This window comes from Dipteris shenzhenensis, chromosome 23 (assembly GCF_047967505.1).
Source record: "Dipteris shenzhenensis isolate YYH24624 ecotype China chromosome 23, Dip_SZ_1.0, whole genome shotgun sequence".
Lineage (NCBI taxonomy): Eukaryota > Viridiplantae > Streptophyta > Polypodiopsida > Gleicheniales > Dipteridaceae > Dipteris > Dipteris shenzhenensis.
The window spans coordinates 2581649-2608212 of NC_141618.1; the positions used below are offsets into that span (position 1 = coordinate 2581649).

General features: G+C 42.7%; 1 protein-coding gene across 1 annotated transcript; it reads right to left on the minus strand.

Annotated features, from left to right (window-relative positions):
- Window positions 1–27: 27 nt before the first annotated feature.
- LOC147886864 (glucose-6-phosphate 1-dehydrogenase, cytoplasmic isoform-like) lies at window positions 28–24592 on the minus strand. Its single transcript, XM_087394908.1, has 16 exons — window positions 24021–24592; window positions 22822–23020; window positions 22629–22714; window positions 10398–10467; window positions 10091–10277; window positions 2422–2570; window positions 2247–2315; window positions 2083–2141; window positions 1862–1898; window positions 1701–1772; window positions 1455–1602; window positions 1159–1254; window positions 978–1048; window positions 687–802; window positions 548–593; window positions 28–433 (listed from the first exon to the last, which is right to left on the minus strand). Exons 2-16 carry the CDS (start codon window positions 22996–22998, stop codon window positions 254–256), a joined length of 1563 nt encoding a protein of 520 aa, XP_087251034.1. The 5' UTR covers window positions 22999–23020; window positions 24021–24592; the 3' UTR covers window positions 28–253.
- Between the last annotated feature and the right edge of the window lie 1972 nt (window positions 24593–26564).

The following is a 26564-nucleotide window of genomic DNA, read 5'->3' on the forward strand; positions in this document are numbered from 1 at the left end:
TCATATTGAGCAAACGATTGCTGGATATGTACAAGCAAAGAAAGTATACTCAAAAGGGTAGCCAGCGAGGGTTATAATGCGATATGGTTGTTACAAGATTACATTTGAACATGAATGTGAATCATGTCAAGTTAACCAGATATTCAAAAGACTAACATATAATTTTCTAGCTTGTATAGACCTCATACCTTGCTGATGGCCCAAACCTTCTTTGGTCTATCACAGAACAGTGTGCTTCATTTGTGTTTGCACTTCATATTCCAGACTTGAGTGAAGGGGGAATCCAGACGTAACCATGAGTTCGGACATAGCCAGCACTCTCTGTGAGTTCATCTGCTTCTGGTGGTCCTCTGCTACCTTTTTTGTAGACCAATGGCTTAAATTCTCCTCTGTCAATGCTGTGCAAGAGTGGCGTAAATATCTCCCAGGCCGCCTAAAAAGAGGAGACACAAACACGAATAGTTGAAAATGGGGCCCATTCATGAAAATGATCTTCAGTGTCAGTGCACGTATGTGTGCATGTGCGTGTTCAGTTTTCAGTAGGTACCCTCAATTCATCCCTTCGAACAAAGTGTTGCTGGTCTCCACGAATCCTGCTCTCACAATCAAATATTAAGAAGAAAATGAGATTCTGAGCCAATTAGATTGGTCCACAACTTACAACATCAGTGCGTACTTCAACTTACGTGTCAAGAAGCAGCCGTTCATAGGCCTCTGGGATAACGATATCTTGGTAACGCTGACGATAGGATAAATCAAGTTCACTTTGAGTTGCAGACATTTCCAATCCAGGCTGCTTCACCTGCAATCACGTGGAAGATGGTCTGTTGTAGGAAACTTCTGTGTTTGATGATCTTGTCAACAGGCCACATGTAGATGGTTATGAATGATAGTAGTTTCTTCATGCCAATCAATAGTTGAAGGTTTTTAGTCGAGCATATTGAATGTATAATTGTCCAGTACAAAGAGAAAAATACCGTGAGTTTCATGTACATGGCCTCGGATGGTTGTAATCTCATGACAAACTCGTTTCTCCCTTGCTTCTGGCCTGGAAACATCATTCCTGAAACAATTAGTGTTGGAAACGGGGAGTAAGTTAGTCATTTAAATATATCAAATATGGTTCAGGAATGGTTGGTTTCAAAATTATGTCAGTACATTTGTAGATATCCCCGGGTACATCCTTGAACTGCACTCGGATTTCTGCTTTTCTACTGTCTAAAGCTTTCCCAGCTTTCAAAATAAACGGAACACCTGGAAGTCAAACGATGCATAAAAATGTATATCAGCAACTAGCGTATGAACGACACTCCCTCTCATAGGCCCGCGAGGCCTCTTGCAGACATTAATATATCTTTCTTTCTTTCTTTCTTTTCTCTTAGACATGATAGCTAAAGAATACAGAGCACTATATAAAAGGAAATTGCTGCATTAAATGCTGGGAAATAACCTACCATCCCACCGTTCATTATGAATGTGCAATATAATTGTTGCAAAAGTTGGAGTGCTGGAACCCTTTGGAACTGTTGGGTCATCTAAGTAGCCATCATACTGTCCAAGGACTACTTCATCATTTTTAATGGGTTGAACCGATTTTAGTACCTGTTCAAAAGAGCATTAGTCCTTGGGAGAACTTTTTTAAGGAGTCAGTGCTCTTCCTGGTCAGAGAAAACGCTGCATGTAGCCAGACTAATGCCTACCTTTACTTTCTCATCTCTGATGTCCTCCGGGTTCAAAGATATAGGTTTCTCCATAGCCACCAAACAAAGAACCTGCCTATCAGTAGTTTGACCATCAGCATGTCTTAAGATTAAAAATAAACGAGGCTCAGAACATGAGTCAAGGAAAAAAAGAATCTTACCTGCATTAGGTGATTCTGAATGATGTCACGAATGATGCTACAAAGCAAACACATGCATTTAGAAAAATTTGTCAACTCTATGCATCTTTCAATACAGAAGCACAGAATGCGAAGTCTTGCCAACCCATTGCTTGGTAGTGAGCCAAGAGGCAGTCTCTTTATAGCCATTAGATATTTTCCACAATATACTAAAGTTTTAGTAGATGGACCAGAGAATATACCCATATTCATCAAAATAGCCTCCCCGCCCTTCTGTTCCAAAATCCTCTTTAAAGACTATCTGCACTAAATTGTTGTAATCAGTAAATCTAAGACACAAAACCCTACCCTACATTCCATATATATTGCAGGAAGGCAATCCCAATGCATCTTGTTCCAAAATTACCTGAATGTTGTCAATGTTATCACGATTCCAAAGTGGTAAAAAAAAGCGATTAGCAAACCGCATTACAAGCTGCAGTCATTAATAAAGAAATCAATGTGTTGTGTCAACGCTCAACATTTGAAAATTTTAAATCTTGAGTTCTATAATTTAATCAAGCAATGCCAGAGAGCCATACCAGGTTTTGAACAATTTCCTTCCCTAAATAATGATCAATACGATAGATTTCCTCCTCAGTGAAAAGTTTGCCCAACTGCTCACTTAATTCGTCTGAAGAAGCTAAATCTTTCCCAAAGGGTTTTTCAATTACCACTCGATTCCAACCACCTGAATATCACGAATAATGTCAAGCATGCAAAAGAGATTATAAAAGTGATCAGTGAAAGAACGAGCAATGAAACGGATATTTATGTCAAACAAGTACATAACATGTGTGTGTGTGTTTGTGTGTGTGAGAGAGAGAGAGTGAGTGAGACATCGCTTTATGATTGTCACGTGCGCGGGATTTAGATTATCTTGCTTTCTTGTCATATAATGATATCTTCTGATGCTCGCAACTGGAGGTCCCAGCTTTTGGGACTGTTTCTTGTAATATAATCTTCAATGGATTTCACCCAAAAAAAAGTGTGTGTGTGACATCACGAAAGCTTTTGATATTGTACAATGGGACTTCATCTCTCAAACCATGCAAACTTTGGGATTTGGAGACAAAATGCATATGTTATTTATTGGCTGTACAGTGACAGTAAAGCAGCCTGTATTTATCTGGGGACATTTCTGATCAGTGGACTTTACATCGCTCAATGAGACGAGGATGTCCTCCTAGTGCATTGCTCTATGCCATTGCTACCCATCTCATGCTTTGTTATGTTGATCATCTTGTGGATATTAAATGATATGCATGGTCTGGAGCTACATGAACGAAAGCCCATGATCACACAAGCTTATGCTGATGATTCCTTCTTCTTCACTCCAAAGAATACTGAGAGGGATCTTTCGCAACTCATGAGTGCTTTATCCCTGTATGGATTGGCTGTTGGCTTGCAGGTGAAATTTCAAAAATCCAAGTTCCGCCCTTGCATGCCAAAGATTGGCATAGCTCTCCGTGGCCAGAGTTCATCATCTTGGTTATCCCCTGGGATGGATGGTCACTTGCCGTTAGCAAACAGATTAGGTGCTTGCAAGGCTCAAAGAAGAAGCTGCAATATTGGAAGCTAGCCACTCGGCCTCTTCATGTTCCACTTTGTATTGTAGAATCAAATTTGGTGGCTTATATTCAGTCTTTGCCTTTGATGATGTTTGATAACTAAGATATTTCTTTCATGTCCACTCTTACGGAGACTTTCTGGCACTCAAAGCATGGCCATGAGAGTATTAGATTACTCTCTATAGAGCAACTCTATTCACCAAAGATGCATGGTTGTTTGAATGTATTAAATATTCACATTCATATTTTGGGAAGATGATGCTGGAATTTCAGGGTAATCAGCCTTGGGCTGCAATGATGCATCACCTATTGTCAAAGTTGAATACTCATGCTTTTTGGGAACAGGCATCTTACTCAATAGGACTTCATTTTGGGCTATATTGATGCACAATTGATTCTGCCCTTTTGTTTCTAAAATTTTCTCAGCCTGAAAAGAATTTCCTCATCTTAAATGGCATGGTCACGACTCTCTCAATCGAAATCCCTTGCCTGCTGTGAGAGTCTGCACTGGTCTAAGGTGTTTGATTGACCCCTTGCCTTGTAGGGTCCCAAGCGCTCTTATTTTATTTCGTCCAAAGGGATTAGGTTGGTTGGTGATGTGCTTCGTGCTGATAATACTTTACTATCCTTCCCTTTGGTGGCCAGCTAGTATGCATTGGGCATGCATTATCGACCCCTTTGGCGCTATCTTTCTCGAGTACTTCATAGTTTTTTACCATTACCAAAACTGAAGCTTATGTATCGTCTTACTGATTGGACCTTTCATCGCCACAATTCCGCCAATCGCCCCTTTTGCCTGGCTGATATCTCCATGGCCAGTTTATGAAGATGCAAGACATGGAATGGAATGGAAAGGAAAAGCAAGACTAGAAAAGCATAAAGGAAATGAAATAATGAAAGAAATATACAACCAAGCAAAGTACTTAAATGATCAAGAAAGGCATAAGGCTTGATGATTATAACAATGACAGTACAATGTCTTTATAGGATAGGCACACACACTCTAAGTATCAAATGTATATGGGATAAGTCCCATAGTGACACGTGGTACTCTAGGATATAAAGTAGTATAGTACTACTCTAAAACACACTAAAAGTCACTCAAATTGACTCCATTTCCTAACACCCTCCCATGGACGAAAGGTGAGGGACTACTGGAATGAAACCAAGAACAGAACATGACAATGATGGTCATAAAAAATGTGCATGCCCGTCTAGAACTAGACTGACTCCCACACAATCTTAGAGGCAAGTAAGCATGGCTCAGAGGCTAGTGAGCATAACATAGAAATCTCATCTAGCATGGCTCAGAGGCTCATCATGCATGGATGCATGATCAACTCAGAGATCTAGGAGACCAATGCACCAACAAATAGACCTATCAAAGCCAAAAAACACATGGCTCCCACAGTGCATCCCCTCCTGGCTCCAAAGACTAATGAGAAACATGGAGCCACACACTAGAAATATGAAAGAAATACATCATTTTAGGGGGACTATCCAAGGCAAAGGACCTTTATTGACTCAACACACATGATTTATTGCATTCATTTTTTGGAAACACCCCCAGGGAAGAGTACCCAAATATATTATGCTTTAGAAAGCAAAATCATGATCTCCATCATCCTCTAGATGCGGGAGACAAACTATAAGAGCATGATCCTGTGTCGGCAGGTCATCTTCGTCTGCATCATCACTAGTGGCAGATGCCACCCAACTCGCATGATCCTTCGATTGTTGTTGAGCAAGCTTCTGGTAATACCTGTCCTCCGTATGACCGAGCTTGTTGCAGTAAGTGCACTTAAATGGCTTGAATGTCTTTCCTCGTGCCGGTATAGGTCTCCATTTGTTGGTGGAGGCAAGAGTCTGTGTAGTATCCGCTGAATAGGATCTTTGTTGCGACAATCCTTTTCAAGCAAAAGAGACATCATATCTTCGAATGTAGTCAATGCAATGCGAAGTACTTCAAGAGCATTCTCAAAATAAGAAATCCCTTCCATACTTGTCATCACGACAGCCATTTTGTCCTCGTCATCCGCGCAACACTTCAAATTGGAGAGTTGTTGAACTAAGGATTGAATTTTTGCTATATGTGCACTCAAAGTATCAGACTCTTCCATTTTCAGCTTATAAAATTGCATTTTCAGAAATACCTTGGAGTTGGTGATCTTGTTACCAAATATATTCTCGAGGCGTGCCCAAATCTTCTTTGCCTTGGATTTGAAGTCGATGTGATGAATCAATGAATCATCTAGGCAAAGCCTAATGATTGCGATGGCCCTCGAATTGTGTTGCTTCCAAATCTTTCGTGTTTGAGGCTCCGTTGATGCCTCAAGTGCTTCATCATCTTTGATGACATCCCAAACATTCTCCTTCATGAGAAGGAGTTGCACTTTTGTTTGCCATGTAGGAAATCCGTCCCCCTTGAATTTATCCACAAGAAGAGAGTTGGTGAAAAGTGAACCCATAAAGCTGGCAGTTAGGAGAGAGAAGAGTGATGGATAGAATGAAGGGCACAAGCGAGTTGAGGGAGAAATGGAGGACTGAGGAAGAAATGGAAAAAAAAAGGCGGACAAAGGAAGAAATGGGAAGAAATTGGAGAAATGGCGGGCAAGGAAAATATGGCGGGCACAATGGAGATGTAGGAGAGGAAGGAATGGCGGGCAGAACAGCAGCGGGTAGAGAAGAGGAGCGGGCAAGCTGTACGGTCAGAGAGTACGGCACAACAGTCTGTACTATTGTACGGCTGTTCGTACTACTGGTACGGACAAAGAAGCAGCAAGAAATGATGAGCTTGCTGCTTGCTACGAGCGGAGCACTAGGCCAAGAGAATGGCGCCTAGGAGCGAAGCACGGGGCTGCCACGAATGGAGTTGAGCTGCCTCACACCGTTGGAGTTTCCACGAGCCTTGAGTTGAGTTGCCATTGTTGGTGAGGCTCAGGGTGGAGGGAGTAGAGCTCAATATGGAATTGGAGAAGCCATTCCTCCAAGGGGAATGAGGGAGAGAGGCTTCAATGTCCTCAATCTCTTACCTCAATCTCTTGGAAGATAGTCTAGCTCTAATACCATATGAAGATGCAAGACATGGAATGGAATGGAATGGAAAGTAAAAGCAGACTAGAAAAGCATAAAGGAAATGAAATAATGAAAGAAATATACAACCAAGCAAAGTACTTACATGATCAAGAAAGGCATAAGGCTTGATGATTATAACAATGAAAGTACAATGCCTTTATAGGATAGGCACACACACTCTAAGTGTCAAATGTATAAGGAATAAGTCCCATAGTGACACGTGGCACTATAGGATATAAAGTAGTATAGTACTACTCTAGAACACACTAAAAGTCACTCAAATTGACTCCATTTCCTAACAGTTTATACAGGGTTTTGATGCCTCATCGAGGAAATCAGCTTTGGTCCATGAATCGTAATGTCAAGTCGTGGCATAAAAGATTGTAGTTTTGATCCTGCAAACTTCCTCTTCGTCAATAGGTTTCTCTATGGCGAGTGAAGCTAGGCGTTACTCCCTTTGGCCACCTTTTGGCACGTGGCATATTGCTCCCACTATTTGTCACAGATGTCTCGCTCCGAGGGAACCTTGCTCCATGTTTTCTAGCATTGCCCTGTCTCTCGTGACTTTCTACTCTTTCTTCAACAGCATCTCCGGGCCCGGTTTCCTACTGCTTGCTTTGGCAAGCTTTCTTGGCTCTTCGGCATTCACCCAAAGAGGCACGACTTTGATCTTTTTTCTCATGGGTCTGATATTACTTGTCTTACAATGAAATCTTCTGATATTGTATTTGCATGTCTCCACTTTGAGGACTACCCTTTATAATATAAACATACATGGATTTTACCCCCCAAAAAAATGTGTGTGCGTGACCATGTTACTGTGCTTTGTGGTTGTTATCATGCTCGTAACATTCAATTGTACGAGCACCTCAATTTGATGTTTCTGATTTCTTCCGTTGCTCCTTGCATCGATCTCTCCAGGATCACATTCTTTGGTGACCTTCCTCTAGCCCAATTAGAAGTGCTTTACTACTGTTTTTAGTTTTGAGTAGTGGTTATCTCATTTTGCATTATTATACGCTAAAGCTAGTAGTCTGACAGCCTGAATTTATTAGTACAGGGCTTTTCCAGCCTAGTGGACCATGTGACAAACCAAAACTTCTCGATAGCTTTTGGAGTATTTGGGTCTATTCCCCATAAATGAGCCCATGTGAGAGGGTCAATTGGGATTGGCACATGCACAAGGTTAGGGTATGACCCTATGAGGCTGCATGTGATCTGTCACGTTAGCAGCAATCATGCCTGCCATATGGGCAGATGCAATACCCGACCAAGAGGTGCACACAAGCCCATGGATGGGCTGTGCATGGAGATCCTTATTGGGTTTGCTTGGATGCCTAGGTTGGGGGAAAGGAAGCCACATGGGACTGGTCTGCAAACAGCCCATCAAACAGCAGTCCAAGAGCCACAAAAGGGGTGGAATGGAGCTTATGTGTAGCGTTGTTATAGGCTACAGGCCTATAGGTGGGCCTGGATTAGATCTGAACAGAGATTGGCCAGGGTCTGACTATACCCCACCACAGGTGGATCAGTTGGAGAAGACTTAAGGACCAGCATAAGGGCCCAGGTTGGGTGGCACGTCGGCCAGCTTTCTGGACTGGTCATCCTACGATCTGGAAGTGGGGAAACACAAAGGGCCTATCCTCCAATTGCTACACAAGCCCCATCTACAAGGTCAAGTGCGAAGAGGAGGACAGCACTATTGTAGGCATCAGCCAACTTTGGGCACTTGGTTTGGAGCAGCCTTGGTCTATAGACAAACCAGCCACATGGCTGCCTATGTGGAGAACATGCTGGGGTCAGTTTTGATCTGTGATCCGCCGTCCACAACATTGGAGAATGATATACATTTTTTTTTCCAGTCTACATTTCTCCAGACTCGTGTGGCTGTATTCTACTTTTGAGGAGGATCTAAGATGGTGTGATATGTGGAACATTCCGCTGCAAGAATGTGCCTTGAGCAAACATTCCCTTCATATTTCTAACATGGTATCAGAGCCCACAATATCGCCTTAGTGATCTACTCCAATGATTAAAGGAGAAGGTCCTTTGCGAGAAGAAAGGTGATTCCAATTCAGACAACTGTGCCATATGTTGAGTTTGGTTGCAGGGTGTTTTCTTATGTACCCCAAGACACCATGCATACCATACGGAAGATAGTGATGCCTACAGACCTTGTTCTAGTGGAAGAGTGGAGTGACAAAGCTTCCAGGGTGTTGTCTATGATTATTGGAACAACCTCGGATGGAAATTGGAACGATCCCCCGCATTCAGATGGTGGACACTGCTTTAGAGGCATGGACTATCCTAAAGGGTAAGTATGAGATGGATAACTCGACAAGGATTAATTGTTTACGATGACAATGAAGAAGAGTCCATGCATGATTATCTCATGAAACCATAGCTGGTTTGGGATTTGCCTTGGCAGAAAGTGGACACAAACCAGTTAGCCATGCTCGTGCTCAACATGGAGCTTCAGAGGGTTGGTTACAAACGTAATGACCATAGAGTGAACCAAGCCAGAATTGGATCCATTGCTAATACTGCAGGAGGAAGCCAGAGAGATGTATGGAAAGCTGGTCATGAGAAGGGCTTCACTGTTTCAAGCAATGGCAGGGCCAAAGACAAGGGTAAGCCCAGCAAGGGCAATCACTAATGGGGATTCTTCAGATGAGGTGGGCACTCTTTAGATGGTTGGGAGCAGCAAAAACAAAAAGTGCTTCTACTATGACAAGCATAAACACTATGCAAGAGAGTGCAAGAAGAAGAAGGCAAATGAAAAGGAGAAGGACCAGATTGAGGAGGAAGGGTCCAGTACAGAAGCCTTCCTAGTGGTCCCTCACTACAAATTTGAGGTAAGGTATGGAGACAATGGAGTGACCATGTACATGTCAACATGGAAAGGTGGTCCATGGAGCCTACAGATCCTGATTCTTTGGAGACTGTAGATGACAGCCACAGTTTCTTGATTCATGAAACAATCATCACCAAAGGAGATGAGGATGAGGCCGGAGATTGGAGGCATGCGGTGTATGCAGACAGAAATTCTTGCACCAATTCAGAGTTACACAGCTCTGATGCAGAGGTGGATGGACAAGTGTTTGGCTTGCTATATGGCAGGTAATATTGGGACCAAGCTCCAATTGCTTAGCCAAGACCTCACAGCAGTTGATTGATTCTCATAGCAGTCAGAAAGTGATCCCAGGGTATGCAATTTCTCTACATTGTTCACTACAGCACATGAAATCATTGAAAACATTGCAATGTACGTATTCCAGACCATATCCGACAGACAGTACCATAGCCAATATGAGGTTTGCGAGAAGAAACAGCCACATGTACCAACCATACAGTCACCTCCTAAGGTGGAAAGAGAACTGCATAAAATTAGTTTCTGTAATTATCTTTTCTTCTTTTGAAGCTTCTGCCAGTAATGATGATATTTATCACTGATATATGGGAAGGTGGGGTGGTCACCGCTCTATAAGATTGCGTATGAGATTGCCAATAAATGGAAAGAGGTAGTGGACTGATAAAAGGAAGCCTGAGGTGAACAGGGACTTACGCTTATTCATGCAACATCTTTTGATCATTGTACTCACAACGGGGTAAACAGATGGAGGCAAGGCAAGGTAGAATAGCCTGCGAATAGAGCCAATTTTGCCCGGTTTTAGCTCCTCATGTCGGCTGAGCACCTCTTCCAGCTTTATGAATCCCGCTTCAGTGTCATATGGACCTGACACATAAGTAACCTACACATTGCATAAAGATATCAGATGGGTCAACAGTCCAGACACCGTTCCATAAGGATATCGATCAATCACATGCCCACATGAAAATCTACTTTGAGAGAAGAACTTTATAAGGCATACCAGGTTTAGGAACATATTTACAACAGTTGCAGGATCTTGATTTGGGTCTGTCTTTCCTGCTTTCAGGTACCTATTTGCCAAAAAAGCAGAGCAACAATAAGAACAAGATAGCGATAATGTGTGCTTACAAATTCATGCAAGAAACTCCAGTATTACATTTCTGCACAAGCCGATTGGAACATCAGCTTTTTCACATCAAACTTTAACAAGATGGAACACCAAAAAAAATATGGAAATTTGTATATTCAATATCTCACATAACCTGTTGACACTCAAAATTATCTACCAGGCTATCACACTTCATAGAATTCTCTCAAACACTTCCTCTTTGACCACTTTTCCCTAGCCTAGTTGCAACGTTTCCACAATTGCTCAGGTTTCATTTCTCTTGGCCGATTCCCTTGTGCCTTAAATTCAAAACTAGTGGTGGCCTTGTAGAAAGTGGGACTTTCAGGGCACCTATTTGTTGAATATACGTTCTCATATTTGAGAATGATTTTGATTCAGGAGTGCATATGTATAAAAAGGGAGACAGGTGGGGGAAGAACGGCTCTGAGAGGTGCCCACTTTTATCCAGATGTCACCTTTCTTCATGAAAGAATAATATGCCTAACAGAGCTGTATCTGGAAGTTCTGATAGACGGAAGGAAATTCGTCCATTTGCAGATTAAGTAGTTGCGTGGCACAAAACTGCAAAATATATCTTTTCAAAATCCTCCTCCACACCTACATCTTCTCAATATGATGATTGGTATACTCGCTTGACATCTAAACTGGTGGCACCTGAATGTGGTGTATATTTTCCTGGTTACATTTCTGGTGCCAATTTCCCTTTACCTTTTCAATATAGGAAGTCGGTCTGTTAGTGCTCTCAGGCATACTCAAGTGCCAGGCCCACTAATACTAGGAGTACAGTATTGAAACAAAGGATATTCTAAGACATGTTTGGACAGAGGTTGCCTCCATTTTAATAGAGAAGTCTTGTTGTTTTTCGAAAGAATTCTCACAATCTTCAGGATAGACAACCTGATTGTTTGGGCATATTGGCCAAGGCCTTGCAGCCAATGAGAGGCACTTCAATTGTTCGCTATTGTGTTTCCTTTCACAGATTTTATTTCTGGCAATCGATGTCCTGGTGATTGCCTCTCTTTGCATTTCTGAGTATCATCTTACCTTCTCTGCATATCAAACATGCTCATCTACAATAAGACCAGCTATCATAAAGAGACCCTGAATTTTTTGGCATATTAGGCAACACCTTATATCTTTTTCTTCCTGCCAATTCTTTGCTATTGTTTCTTTTGGCAGGCATTTTCTGCTACAGGAGGCACTTCCTGTCGTTGATGCATTCCCTTCAACTGTAATTCATTTCTGATCTGGTAATAGGGGCTCGTCTGTCATGCTTATATTCAAACGTCCTTCTGACCAGGGAAGCAAATGTTATTTACAAAGTATATACATACATGGCCTTAACATGATAGTAACTACATCATTGAAGACCAGCAAACCAATTCCCAGCAGCCATTCTTTCTTACAATAAAACCCTGTCCCACTTACCCATCATTAACATGTTGAATAACATACCTGGTTAGCAGATAGATTCGTAGAACCTATATCTCATCACACCATTGTCAGTGTTTTCAGGTTGAAATTCTGACGGCATATCCTTATTGTTCTTCAATCTAATGGGTTATACACTCCAGGAAATGTGGATGCCATTGCACTTAAAAGTTGTTAACCCCCATATCAGGTAGAGGTTGCCTCCAGTTTTCTGTAAAGCTCATGGTCGGTTTACGGAAATAACAACCACCATCTAAACTTCATTTTGCAGAAGATAATGGCTAGGGTTATTATGTTTTGCCTTGTCATTCCCAATAGAACTTCATCAGTTATGTCACGATCTGTGACGTATTCCTTTCTCTATATCTTAGACTTATGGATGGTTTGATGAATGGACACTTGTGGAAGGGTATGCCCTTTCGACGGGACACTTCCTATGAGGCACAACCCTTCACAAGAGACAATTCTATGGAAGAGACACTCCCATTGTAATGTACCCTCTCATCAAGGGTCACACCCTTCACAAGGGACACACCTCTTCATGCACATACACTTTGGAGTACACACCTTTTCATGTGTGACTCTTCACTCTCTATATAAGAGAAGCCCAACTGTATGGATGACACACTACAGACACTCAAGCAATACAAATATTCCTTGTTCTCTGCTATTTCAGTCTCCTTTCTGTTCCTTAGCACATTTCTAAATATAGTAAATCTAGGATTTCTTATAGTGGTATCAGAGCAAATTTCGCTCCTGCCTGTAGGAAATGCCCCCCACCTTCTAGCGCCTATCTGATACATCTCTTTCCGCTAGAAGGATATCCACGCACGTTGTGCATGGAAGAGATGGAGAGAATGAGCGTAAAATTTTTTTGCGCCAACCCCACCTAAAGTCATTAGTGACTTCTCCATCTTCCTCACATCACGAGTTGATGTGAATGGACACGACAAAAATTGTGTCTTTTGATGTGCTTGGGCTGTCCCAAAACCAAGGGACGCACCTTTTCCACCATCGGACACACCTTTTGATGGAGAGTTTCTGACTCCTCACCCAAGGGACACACCCCATCGTGAAAAAAAAGACGTCCTTTCGTGTGGGGACACCCCTTTTTAAAACAAGGTCACACCCCTTCATGAAATGGTACACCTATTCCAAGGGAATAGGCACACCCTTTGGCACCAAGCACCAACTTACAAAAGGGTACCTAGAGGGCCTAAAAAGGGCAACCAGCCCTACACCCAAGGCCTAACCCTAGACTACCCAAGGGTTCATTAAACCCACGTTTTAATTTTCTGGCAACTACCAACCAGCAAGGAAAAAGGGTGAAATTCAATCGCGATTTCACGTCTGCCTATTCCGCTCCAAAACAGCCGTACGTGATTTCCGCCTTCTCCTTTTCAAGCAGGCTGCACTTTCGTTAGGCTTCCATCTGGCATACGCTAGATCGTTCTGCAGCAGCCAGTTCTTGTTGGTTCATTGCCATGATTATCTGTGACCAGCAGCCCTTGCTGCCCTTTTGATCTCGAATCAAACTAGCCTGGCCCCTGCTGCTCATCACGCCACTTTTAGCCTGTGAACAGCAGCTCTTTGCTGCCCTCTATTTTCGTCTAGCCAGGTTTGGTCCTGCTTCTAATACCCCACAGGTTTCAACGCAGGCCACCTTAATCAGGCCACGGATTTTAACGCAGGAGAAGTGCGCTAGATCTCACGCAATCTGAGAAACGCCTCTGCCAACGTCCATTTGGCTCGAAAGTCTCGCCAGGCACCTGTTTCTTGTTCACACATCCACGTGGACTTGCAAGGACAGCAACATGGACCTCCGGACAGTGATCTGCAGGCCTTTTCTACGCAACTAATTGGCAGATCTAATCTATGCCAGGTGGATTCTTTCCATTCTATTTCTAAGGATTCTCTTTCATATTGTTATTTGGCGCTCATTATCAAATTACAGCAAATGAAAGCCTCCTCCTTAAAGCATGGAAACCCCTCGTAATTCCCCAGTCCCTTCAAGGACACCTCGGGCACCATCTATCACACAATATCGTGTTCAGATTGCACAACCAGCCCATTTCAGAGCTTTTGCATCATGGGTCTTCTGTGTCACGTGCCCTTCCAGTGACTTACACCACATCCTATACCTTCTACGTGAGGCACCTCAATTACATTACTTCCTCAGCACAGTCCAGGTTGTGTTCCACGAGACACGTAGATACCAGAACCCGATATTCCTCACGAGTTTGCTGTCCATCTTTGGAGAGACTTTTACCCCTTAGCTTCAGCATCTCCAGGGTACTCTCCACCTCTTTCAGCTCCCAGATATCCTCCTGCACAGGTTGTACCTTCCCCAAGATAATATTTACACTATGAAGGTACTCCTTCTCCTGGATATCCTCCACTCCCGACAGCAACTCCTTATCCCTTCTCAGATCCGTGGACTCTGCAACCTACCCCTATTCTCTCACAAGCAGTAACACCCACTTCGGCATCACCAGTGTTACCTCAGACAGGACCTCCTTTACCAGATTTCCACAGGTGGTTCCATCCTGCCTCGCCTGCCCCCTCCAACATAAGCAACCTCAGGGAGCAGCCCGGATCTTCTTCCAGGAATGGTACAAACTAGAGCGCAGGTTCATGCTCTTCTCACAGGAACCTCAGATATGTTGCAACGCTCGCATGCAACTTCTCCGGAGATCAGCGACTCAAGTCCAAAAAATACCCCTGAAGTCAGCTTACAAGGTGAAGCACTACTTCAACTTCAAATTTCTCAGCTTCAAGACAACATCTCCGACTTGGTCTAGAAAGTCCAACAACTCCAAGATTCTCGCAGTACCACACATACAGAGGATGACGTGACGCCACCAGACGACTATGTGGACTCGTTCCCACCTGAGGTAGAAAACACTGAACTCCATGCCCTCTACCGCTTACTCCAAGCTTCCAAAACTAAAAGACTTGACATTAAACTTCCGGAAGCCTACACTGGTTAATGAAATCGCTGAACAGTTGACCAATGGCTCGCAAAACTGCACATGTACTTTTGATACTGTTGACCTCACTGAAGGCAAAAAGATTGCCTTGGCAGCCTCCCTCCTCAAGAATACAGCTTTCCTATGGTGGCAACGACGCTTAAAGGACGACAAAAGTGTGTTAACTTGGGAACGTTTTGAACACGTGCTCTGTAAGCAGTTCATACCTGCCAATACGGACTTCCAAGCACGTTCAAAACTCAGACAGTTGGAGCAAACAGGCTCCCTGTCTTCCTAATCTCTCAGTTCACCACATTGGTGCTGGAGATTGATGGTTTAACTGATGATGATTGCCTTCATGCTTTCATCTCAGGCCTAAACCCCTCGTTACACATTGATTTCCTCAAAGCAAACATCACCACCACAGCTCGCGCTATTGCTTACGCAGAGCGCATTACCGATTTCCAAAACACAGGAAAGCAGAGTGCTAATAGAACATAGAACTCTACTATGGCCAAAGGTGCTCGCCCTCAAGATAACCCCAAGTTTAGAAAAAACTCGGGTAATCAAGGTCAACGACAGTCTCAAGATCCCCACAAGTCTTAGAAATCGTATGCTGGATCCCAACAGAAGCACTCCTCCAAGGATCGCGCCTCTTCTTCTTCACAAAGTCATGACCATCATCCCCAACATAAAGGTGCAGCCACTGACAAGAAGAACAACTCCATCACAAAAGGACTTTGTACCATTTGTATATACGACCATAGATGGTTCGATTGTCCCAAGCGACCAAAGCAAAATTCCAATATGGAACCTAGCACTTCCCAAACAGAAGATGCTACCCCAGCACAAGACAAGAAAGGCAAAGCTGTTCGAATGGCGAATACCATCCACATGAGTCTTGCCAGCAACCCTAAACCTTCCCTGGCCACTCAAGTACTTTGTGTCCAAGGATCGATTCGTGGAACAACGGTCACTATCCTCATCAACAATGGCTGCTCTCATAACTTCCTAGCTAGTTCTATGGTCGACAAACTTCGGTTGACCACCCGTCCTAGTCCCATAAACTATCAGATTGAACTCGCAAATGGAACTACCTTCTTGTGCAACACCAGGATCAAAAACTTATCTTTTCGCATCCAACATTATACGGATAAGTTGAACTTCGACATCATGCCTCTTTCTCGGTACGATGTCATACTTGGACAACAATGGCTCTACGACTATGATCCATCAATCAGATTTTGTAGCCATACTATCCAGTTTGTCCACCAGGGAAAACTTATTGAGCTAATTGGTTCTAGGGACTCTCCTTTAACCCCAATTGCCTCTGCCCTGCAAGTAAAGAAGTGGGTTCGTAAACGTCAAGTAAAAACTTCACTTCTGTTGATTACGGTAGTAGAGGAGACACCAACAAAGGATCCTCCTGAATATCTCAACCAACCTTTTTTCCAGCCCTACCTGGATATTTTTCCATAGGAATTGCCAAAGCAATTACCACCTCAACGACTAGTGGATCACCCAATAGAACTTATTCCCCACAGTAATCCACTGTCGAAACCTCCTTATTGGGTTTCTTACACTCAAAATGAAGAAATCCAAAGACAGGTGACCGCGCATCGATGATCTCTTCGATCAACTTCTACACGCAACACAATTCTCAAAGATTGATCTTCGTTCAGGTTATCATTAAATTCGCATACGAGAAGGCAATGAGTATAAGACAGCTTTTCAAACAAAGTATGGACACTATGAATGTTTGGTCATGCCTTTTGGATTAAACAATGCCCCGGCCACATTCATGACATTAATGAACGACATCTTCAGGCCTTTTCTCGATAAGTTCGTCATCATTTACCTCGATGACATCCTCGTTTTCAGCAGATCCCTACATAAGCATAAACAACATCTTCACCAAGTTTTTGTAGTTCTCCGCGCAAATTCTCTCTACATCAACGTTGAGAAGAGTGAGTTCTTCAAGACCCAATTCGAATATTTGGGACATGTTATTTCAGCTCAAGGCATCTCTGTGGATCCCAAGAAGGTCGAGGTAATCCGCAACTGGCCTACTCCTAAGAATGTTCATGATGTCCGCTCTTTTCTCGGATTGGCAAACTTCTACCATACAAAGGTCTATCAGTTTTCCGAAATCGCAGCTCCTATGTCCGACTTATTGGAAGGTACAACAGTTTTTCAATGGCTTCCCGAAACAGAGTATAGCTTCCAACAACTCAAGCAAGCACTCACTACCACACCAGTTATGGCTATTGCTAACCCAAACCTTCCATTTGAGGTCATGACTGACGCTTCCGACATCGCTACAGGAGCAGTCTTGATGCAAGAAGGTAGAGTTATTAATAGCTTTTGACAGCCATAAACATTCCGATATCCAAACCCGATACCCGGTTTATGATAAGGAGTTTCTTGCCGTTGTACATGCTTATCGCTCTTGCAAACATTATCTCATGGGAGCCGACTCGGTGGTCAAGACAGACCATCACTCTCTAAAGTATATCTTTACTCAGCCAGTCATGAACGCTCGACAAGCACGCTGGGTTGAGTTTCTGGCCAACTTTCACATGACCATTGAGTACATTCTAGGACTACGCAATGTAGTTGCAGATGCTCTCAGCAGGTTAACTCTAGCATCAGCTTTTTCTACATCAGTTCATTATCTCCACCAGGGTCTTATTTTGAGTGGGAGGGGATGTCACGATCTGTGACGTATTCCTTTCTCTATATCTTAGACTTATGGATGGTTTGATAAATGGACACTTGTGGAAGGGTATGCCCTTTCGACGGGACACTTCCTATGAGGCACAACCCTTCACAAGAGACATTCTATGGAAGAGACACTCCCATTGTAATGTACCCTCTCATCAAGGGTCACACCCTTCACAAGGGGTACACACCTCTTCATGCACATACACTTTGGAGTACACACCTTTTCATATGTGACTCTTCACTCTCTATATAAGAGAGGCCCAACTGTATGGATGACACACTACAGACACTCAAGCAATACAAATATTCCTTGTTCTCTGCTATTTCAGTCTCCTTTCTGTTCCTTAGCACATTTCTAAATATAGTAAATCTAGGATTTCTTACAAGTTATATACCTTCATAAGGCTAGAATATATCGAATCTTACAAATTAATTGTGTTTATTAAAAAAATTATAGAACAAGCCAAAGAACAAGAGAGAAGGTTTTAAAGAATGCGAATTAAAAAGAAGTAAAAGAACTTAGTAAGCAAAGCTACACTTATGTTCTCATCAGTACCCAAGCATAAGCTGCCGTTTGGAGTTCGAAAGATTCCGGACTCTCTTGGATAAACCAAGTGTTTACTAAGCTTTGAAAGCACAACCAAATAACAAAAACTTTGAAAGCAAAAAGAGAGAAACTAGCAGAAAATTAAAAGAAGAAAAGCATAGAGAGAGAGAGAGAGACACAGAGAGAGACAGAGAATTAAATTAGGATAAATTCCCATCACAACCCAACCTAACCCTGAAATTTTTTATTTGTAAAAGAAGAAGAAAGAAACAACAACTAATGTGCTAACACAAGGAACCAAAGAAACAAATAAAACACCAATGCAAGCACAAAGGAAACAATTATTACCCTTACTTTGTAATAAAAAAGAAAATTATATTTGCATTTACACACACTCACATAGCAGAAGTCCGCTAAACAGGTACCTAAGAGTACATGGACTCCAAAAGTAGAACAAATCTAAGAAGTAAAAGAAAAATGGGCTATGAAGCTCCCCACTTTGTATTTTAATTCTACATTCAAGGATCCTAAACATACCCAAAGCCCCGAAGATGGCGACTACAATGCAGGACAAAGCGACATTGCAGCACCTCAAAAATTGCAACATCTCATTGCGAAACAAATCGGGGTACGTCAATATGCCTTCATTTTATACACAATATCTTGAGACCCTATTTTGTCCCCCAAGGCTAAGGCTCAACTAAAAACATAAAATGGCTCAACCATCATTTCTTGAGTGTCCATTCATGCCATAACCTTTGTAATGCTGTCACAATCTCGAAGTTCCTATCAAGCCAAGGGTAATTGAACCAATAATGATGGCTTACGCTGATCATATAGAGTCCTTCAAATCTTATTCAACACAACCACAAGCTCATTCAACCACAAGAAACGCATTTTTCATCAGTTGAGAATTTCTCAACCCTGAAAGTGACATGAGGCTAAGTTCGCCAACATATATGGCACTGATTTCTTCAGGCACTAACAATGTCACATTTCAAAAATTAGAAAAAAAAGAATGCAAGCACACACCTAACCAAAAAAACACACCTATGTCAATAATATATACCTAGATGAATCCAGGAACATTCCAAAACTCATCCTCTAAAAACACAACATAGTATAGTTTCAATCTCACGATAGTCACTCATAAGATTGAAAACCATAAACTCCATCACACATAGCAGGGACTAGCTACTATGACATCCCCACTGACATCATCAGCGCCCAACAGTGGGGGTAGACTATAGTATAAAAATATGCTCTCACACATACAAATCCACACACCCACACATACTTGAGCATCCATTTATATTAAGTCTTCGTATTGAGTTTCTGTCGGCACTCCGGAGGTGAAGGGCAGACTCAACCATGACGAAGGCTAGCACTAAAGGAGAAGGCTAATTAAAAAGTAGTCCAAAATCTCTTCATTCAAGCTACAACTGCTTGTGAAGTCTAAACGATTTCATCTTAGTCTCTCCCAAACGAGCATCTAATTCTAGCTGATAGGGCAATACACCATTTAAGATAGAAAGAATTATCGCAATACCAGCAGGCCGCAACTTGGACAAAAACTTCACAAGGTGAAATTGCATGTCCGCTAATACAGCAGAAGCATATACCTAGATGAATCCAGGAACATTCCCAAACTCATCCTCTAAAAACACAACCTATGTCAATAATAGTTTGTTTCATTTCCCAAACGGCACTCCCTCTTTGTTTCACATGGATGAATGAAGAGACAGAGAGGAGGAATGGATTCCCTAAAGATAGTATGAAATTTCTTTTAAAAAGTAAAAGATGTGTGGAGAATCCCATATTAGATAAACAACTTCATCAGTTGTTTATCTATGTTTGGGGAAACGGCACAAGGCATCTCTTGTGCTTGTTCTGGCTCCTCATGCATCATTTTTTGCAATTCTACTATTTTAAAAGGACCAAGTTCCTCTATCATTTATATATTTTAAGGAACGTGTGCGGTTTGTTTGAAAAGAAGCTAGTTACCTAGGCTAAACATGATTACTGCAAATGAGCGCCTACATGCAAGGAAGTAGCAAAAGACACTCAAATAGGTATATATCTAGATGAATTTAAGAATATGCCCAAACTCATCTTCGAAAAACACAACACCTAGTGCAGTTTCAAACTAATGACAATCCCTCACAAGATTGAATAATATCCATCACGAATAGCAGGGACTAGCTACTATGATATCCCCACTGACATCATCAATGCCCAAGGGTAGGCTTAGACCATAGTATAAGCATATGCTCTCACACATATATATCCACACTATAGTTACACTGAAACGCGTTTTAGGGCCCAGCTACTACGATATCCCCACCGACATCATCAATGCCCAAGGGTAGGTTTAGACCATAGTATAAGCATATACTCTCACACATACATAACCTAGATGAATCCAGGAACATTCCCAAACTCATCCTCTAAAAACACAACATAGTGCAGTTTCAATCTCACGATAGTCACTCATAAGATTAAAAACCATAAACTCCATCATGCATAGCAGGGACTAGTTACTATGACATCCCCACTGACGTCATCAACGCCCAACAGTGGGTGTAGAGCATAGTATAAAAATATGCTCTCACACATACAAATCCACACACCTACACATACTTGAGCATCCTTTTATACAAAGTCTTCGTACTAAGTTTCTGTCGGCACTCCGGAGGTGAAGGACAAACTCAGCCATGATGAAGGCTAGCATTAAAGGAGAAAGCTAATCAAAAAGTAGTCCAAAATCTCTTAATTCAAGCTACAACTGCTTGTGAAGTCTAAACGATTTCATTTTAGTGTCTCCCAAACGAGCATCTAAATCTCTCCCAATATGCTCTCACACATACATATCCACACCATAGTTACGCTGAAACATGTTTCAGAAAAAGCCCCAGCCAGAAACACTGTTTCAGGGCTGAAACGTTTCAGCCCCCTGAAAGGGTTGGCTGAAACACGTTTCTAGGCCCTGAAATGGGCCGTTTCAAGTAACAAAGGCTCCCAACGGGTATTCTTTCGCTCTGCATTTTCGTTTTTGGCCTCCACTGCAATCTTTCACTCCCTCCACCCCTTCAGCCTCACACTCTTGAAGTTTTGAGGGTTTTCTAGCCCCATTCACTCCCTAGGAGTCCTTTCTCTCTTGCAGGTGCTTCAGCCTCCCTCCATCATCCACTTCCCTTCGGCCCTCCTTCATAGCTCAGCCTCCACTCTTCAGTCCTCTCTGTGTGTCCTCAGCTTAAAATTCTTGTTTCTAAACCCCCCTGATGACGTGGTGTTTCCCCATTTCAGCCCTCCTAGAAACCCTAAAACGTTTTCATTTCCGTTTCCATTCCCCATTTCCCTGTTTCCGTTTCCCCTAACTATGATCCACACACCCACACATACATAAGCATCCATTTATACAAAGGTCTTTGTACTGAGAGTTTTCAGGTTCTCACTCTGAATGCATAACCTTCTCCTTCTTCAATCTAATGGGTCATATCCTTCTTCAATCCAATTCTGAACGCATATCCTTCTCCTTCTTCAATATAATAGGTTATAGACTCTAGGAAGTATGGATGCTTTTCCCACTCTCCTCCAGGCTGTCTCAAAAGTCAGATTAATACCCATCTTGTTAATCAAGGCTTCAGCATCGCCCATCGGGATGTCAACCACTGCCAGTCCTCTGAAAAGTACATTTGAGGCTTTGTTGTTCCTACTCTTATCTTCCTCTAAAGCATCGAGAAAAATTCTTTTTTAGGGGCTGAACTACCTTTTTCCACCTCCTTCCATTCTAGCCTTTCTGACTCTCCCTTGGTTATTTGATATGGGAATTCAGTGTGTTTGTCAGTTATTCCTTTCACGAATAGTAAAGTTGTCAGCCCCCACATTCGCTGAGATTCAGGTAGAGGTTGCCTCTACTTTTCTGAAAAGCTCATGGTCGGTTTTAGATCTACAAGAGCCATCTAAACTTCATTTTTCAGAGGATAATGGCTAGGTTTATTTTCTTTTGCCTTGTCCATCCCAATAGATCTTCTTCGGTTGTTTATCTATGTTTGGGGAAACAGCTTCTAAGGCACAAGGCATCTCTTCATCTTGTGTTTGCTGTGGCTCCTCATGCATCATTTTTTGCCTGTAATTATATTATTTTCAGTGACTTGAGGAGTGAATAGAGCAAGCTCCTCTATCATTGCTATATTTTGAGGAAATAAGAGCCATAGATTGGTTGAAAAGTGACTATTTACCTGGGCTTAACATGACTACTGCTGACGAGTGTCTACATGCAAGGAAATAACAGAAGACACTCAAACAGAGAAAAAAAACACTTCCCTGTAAGATGGGCCACTCCTGAAATTCACTGGACATACAGAGTGTTGTGTGGCATCTGTGATTGTTCATTGAATAGAATACATGTAAGGGTATCAAGAATCCTACCCACGCAACCGATCTCGGAGAGCTTCATCTGTCAGAGCTGATCTAGCATACCCAAATATGTGCACCTGGCCGGATGGCAAAAAACCCTGCACGTCACACACGGATTAAACCATAGGCAGCACCACTAAAGGGACCCGATATATTTTCTGCTTTGTTGTAAAGTTTCCCTCAAATAGGAAATTAGAGGATTCACCTGGCGATACAAATTGAATAACGCAGGGAAAGTCTTCTTCTTAGCAAGATCCCCGGAGGCACCAAAAACTACTATTGAAAGGCAACCACCCTCAGAAACCTTTTGAGGGGTATGTCGTCCCTCTTTAAAACTTTCACAGTGGAGTGGCGGAGCAATTGTCTCTGGCGTTGGAGTCATTTTGGCCACGGTACCAAAAGCTCTGTTTGCAAAGCAAACGTGTTAGTAGATGCAAAGTACAAGAGAAGGACAGCCAAAATTTGAACAGAAACTGCAGTAAAAGAGGAACAGGCATCCCAAACTGGACCACATGAGAGCACCAACTATAATTTGTTTACTTAAATCTCACTCCCTATAGCATTATCTCAAGGATCAAATATCTCACTTCCCTATAGCATTATGTCAATAATCAAATTAAGATTGATAAGGCTTTTGCTGTCAGCACACCCATATGTACTCAAGTGGAGACTTAAATATCGTTTTATGTGAGATGACAGCTGTCCATAAAGCTTACGGCTATCTCTAGCATACATGGATAATGGAAACTGAACAAGCATGACGGGGAAAACGCGCTTTGAAGTGGCCGTAGAGGAGGATGTTTCACAATTTGAAAGAATAAATAGCTGAATGATTTGTAGTCCAAAGACAGCCCTCTGTTGTCGTGCGTTTTCTATTGCGGCTGGTTACAATCATAGAAAGAGAATACTGGCAGTCACCGTATCACTACTCCGAGTTGGTGGATTACGATTCCGTTCAAATCGGCGAGATGATCTACTGACTGCAGAGGCAACGAACTGTTCTCCCGTATTGAATGGGCTTAAAAACGCCGAAGCTTGAACGTAGGTGTCAAAAAATCTCCTGATGAGATCCGTTCAACGACGAATGAGGGGGTCGCATTCCGATGTCTCAGGCCAAAGTAGCAATGCGTGCTGGATGGAAATTCTGCCAATGAGAGAATACTAAATGGTTCACACGCGTACGTTTTGCGATCAGAAGATTAAGCGCAACGCAATTTTCAAGGGGCGTTCGGGAACTTGAACGGTTGATCCAGCGACCATGACGGACACGAATAAAAGCACGAACGATCGACATGGGCTGATAGAAACAACACGACGTCGTACCCATGGGCATGAAAGAGCTCCGATCGAGAAGAATTATGCTGCTATGAGAGCAAAAACGGAGGAGAAGTAGAGAGCTGGCACCTTTTGGATTGCGCTTCCGTTGTGGATGCAAAGCCGATACAGAGAGAGAGAGACTCGCTGTGGGGGAGGTGAAGGGAGCAGAGGCTGTTTGGGGGAGTTGGGCGATGAGGGGAAGAAGCAAATTGAGGTGTTGGAGTGCTTAGGACTGGTTGGAGCAATTGGAGTTGTTAGAAGAGATGATGGGTTGTGAGAAAACTGGCTGCAGCTGAAGGAGATAAAAGGAGAGAGATGAAGCAGATCGGTGAGAGAAGGGAGCTATTCCTGCAGAGAATGGTCACAAAGGCACATGGATATGTAGATAGGTGAATGGGAGAGACAAAGAGAGACAGAGACAGAGACACAGAGAGAGAGAGAGAGAGAGAGAGAGAGAGAGAGAATCCAATCTCTCACAGCAACCCAAGAGGATGTAGATGCTCAACAGTGGAATTTGGAGGGGCTGGTCAATGGGGGAAGGTGGCAAAAGGTGTCAAGGCAATGGGACAAAGGAGCAGGGGAAGGAGGGTGAAGTGGGTTGCCCGTATTCATCTTGCACCTCCTTTTGACACAGACAAAGAGAAAGTGTGTGTGTGTGAGAGAGAGAGAGAGAGACTAAGAGAGATGGGAAAAAGAGAGGTGCAAAGAGGATGGAGGTGGTTCCAAACTTGTCGAGTACTTTCACTTTGCAAAGCACATGGCGAGTTTCTAATGTATTCCCTGTAGAATAGAGTGCAAGGCAATGGTGCACCGAAGCTGTGACAACTGGGCTTCAACAAACGGTGCAAGGTGGGAGCCCAAATCACCACACAGAGTGCACACACGCAAACACAGTCTCTCAGTACTATTGGGCTGTTGACAATTGCAGCAAAAAGAGAGAGAGAGAGAGAGATTTAGAATATAGTAGCAGTCGTGGTTGAGGAGAAATCTTGGGAGTGACCAAAATGTGATGAAGAGGATGATGCACATGCACACCACCATGTGTGCTCTTTTTTTTCTTAAATTTTTGTCTGCATTAGAAATGTCTCTATCTTCTCTTCCTTCTCTCGCATAATGCCCTCGCATATTTTGTTCCTCCCTAGGGTCTAAACTTGGTGGTGACTCATCCTTCCGTCTTCACCACCTTACATTTTGTTGCGGCCCTATTCTCGGCGATCAATCACATATGCTTGTTAATTCTGGCGTAGTTTCTTCTTCACAACAGGCGGGCTGGTGTGAACCCAGCCTTAAAGGATTCTTGTCCTTAACACCCACACTAGATTTAAAAAGGAATGTGGCGGCCTTATTTTCGATGATTGAATTTCATAAGTCCCTCTATTTTCGGCTCCATGTGGGCCTTTCTTGGTCGAAATGTGCCCAAAAAGTTGCTCATGGGTGGCCGCTAGCCGCTCACCACTTTCAAGGTTCCGAAAAGGCCTCCCTCGACACATTCCCCAATACAACCTAGCAAGTACCCAAAAGAAAGAATCAAACCTTTCCATGGCAATAGCATCTCCCCTTGAGGCTCTATCTTCAAGGAAGCTATGAGGGGGTATTTCTCATAAGTCTTTACTCCTCATAGCTCTACCAACCCACTAACGCAACTACAAGTCCCTTATGAAACTCTTTTGAGTGCAACTATATCTTAAAAGAGGAAAGTGGAAGAGAAAGATCGACATGAACCTTTCCTTATAAATCACACTAAATAGTGCACGTATAAATCAAGACATGAATTTTTATCACCATAACCATAGAGCTAAATCCTCATGAATGTTGGCTAGAAATTTCATTCTTCTTCACATATTCCCTAAGGAAGTCCTAGCTAAAAAATCTTCCTCTTTCACACTCTCTACACACCTTTATTCTTCAATATTCTCACATATTCCTTGAGGCAATGCTAGATAAAAATTTCTTCTTGATCTTTGTTAAAGGCTTGGGTTGCTAGGACTTTAATTGGGGTTGTTTGATCGAAAAATCTCCATAATCATAATTGGACTCCACCAAATGTACCTACCCGAATTGCTCAAAGTTAACACCTTTGAACTCCCCAAGCCTTTGATAGTAGGAAAGGTGGGAGAGTCCCCCACTCGCTCACCATTTTTTGAGTGGAAAAGGAGTCCTCCTTCACTTTCCTACTTCTTATAATTTGTAAGCACAATCTTTATACAAAGTGAAACTGACCTCGCCCCCCCAATCGTCTCTCTCTCTCTCTCTATCTCTCTTTCCATAAAAATCCCATCAATCATCATTACTCATCCCAAAAGTGTATCTTAGTGGCCAAAAAAGTGTGTTTCTTCAATACAACACATAGTACAAATTTTTCTCCTAGCAATCTCTCTCTCTCTCTCTCTCTCTCTCTCTCTCTCTCTCTCTCTCTCTCTCTCTCTCTCTTCAATACAACACATAGTACAAATTTTTCTCCTAGCAATCTCTCTCTCTCTCTCTCTCTCTCTCTCTCTCTCCCTCCCTCCCTCCGTCCCTCCCTCCCTCCCTCCCTCTCTCTCTCTCTCTCTCTCTCTCTCTCTCTCTCTCTCCTCTCTCTCTCTCTCTGTGACCTGGGGTACAATCAACGGGGGTTACCGTGGAGCTCGC

Bases quoted from the DNA above. Each gene is read 5' to 3' on its own strand.
- LOC147886864 (XM_087394908.1), bottom strand. From the start codon at position 22,998: ATGACTCCAACGCCAGAGACAATTGCTCCGCCACTCCACTGTGAAAGT. The intron at 10,468-22,628 runs GTAGGATTCTTG...TTTGGCAAATAG, and splicing joins CTCCGAGATCGGTTGCGTGG to GTACCTGAAAGCAGGAAAGA. The intron at 594-686 runs GTAAGTTGAAGT...TTGTGAGAGCAG, and splicing joins GAACGGCTGCTTCTTGACAC to GATTCGTGGAGACCAGCAAC.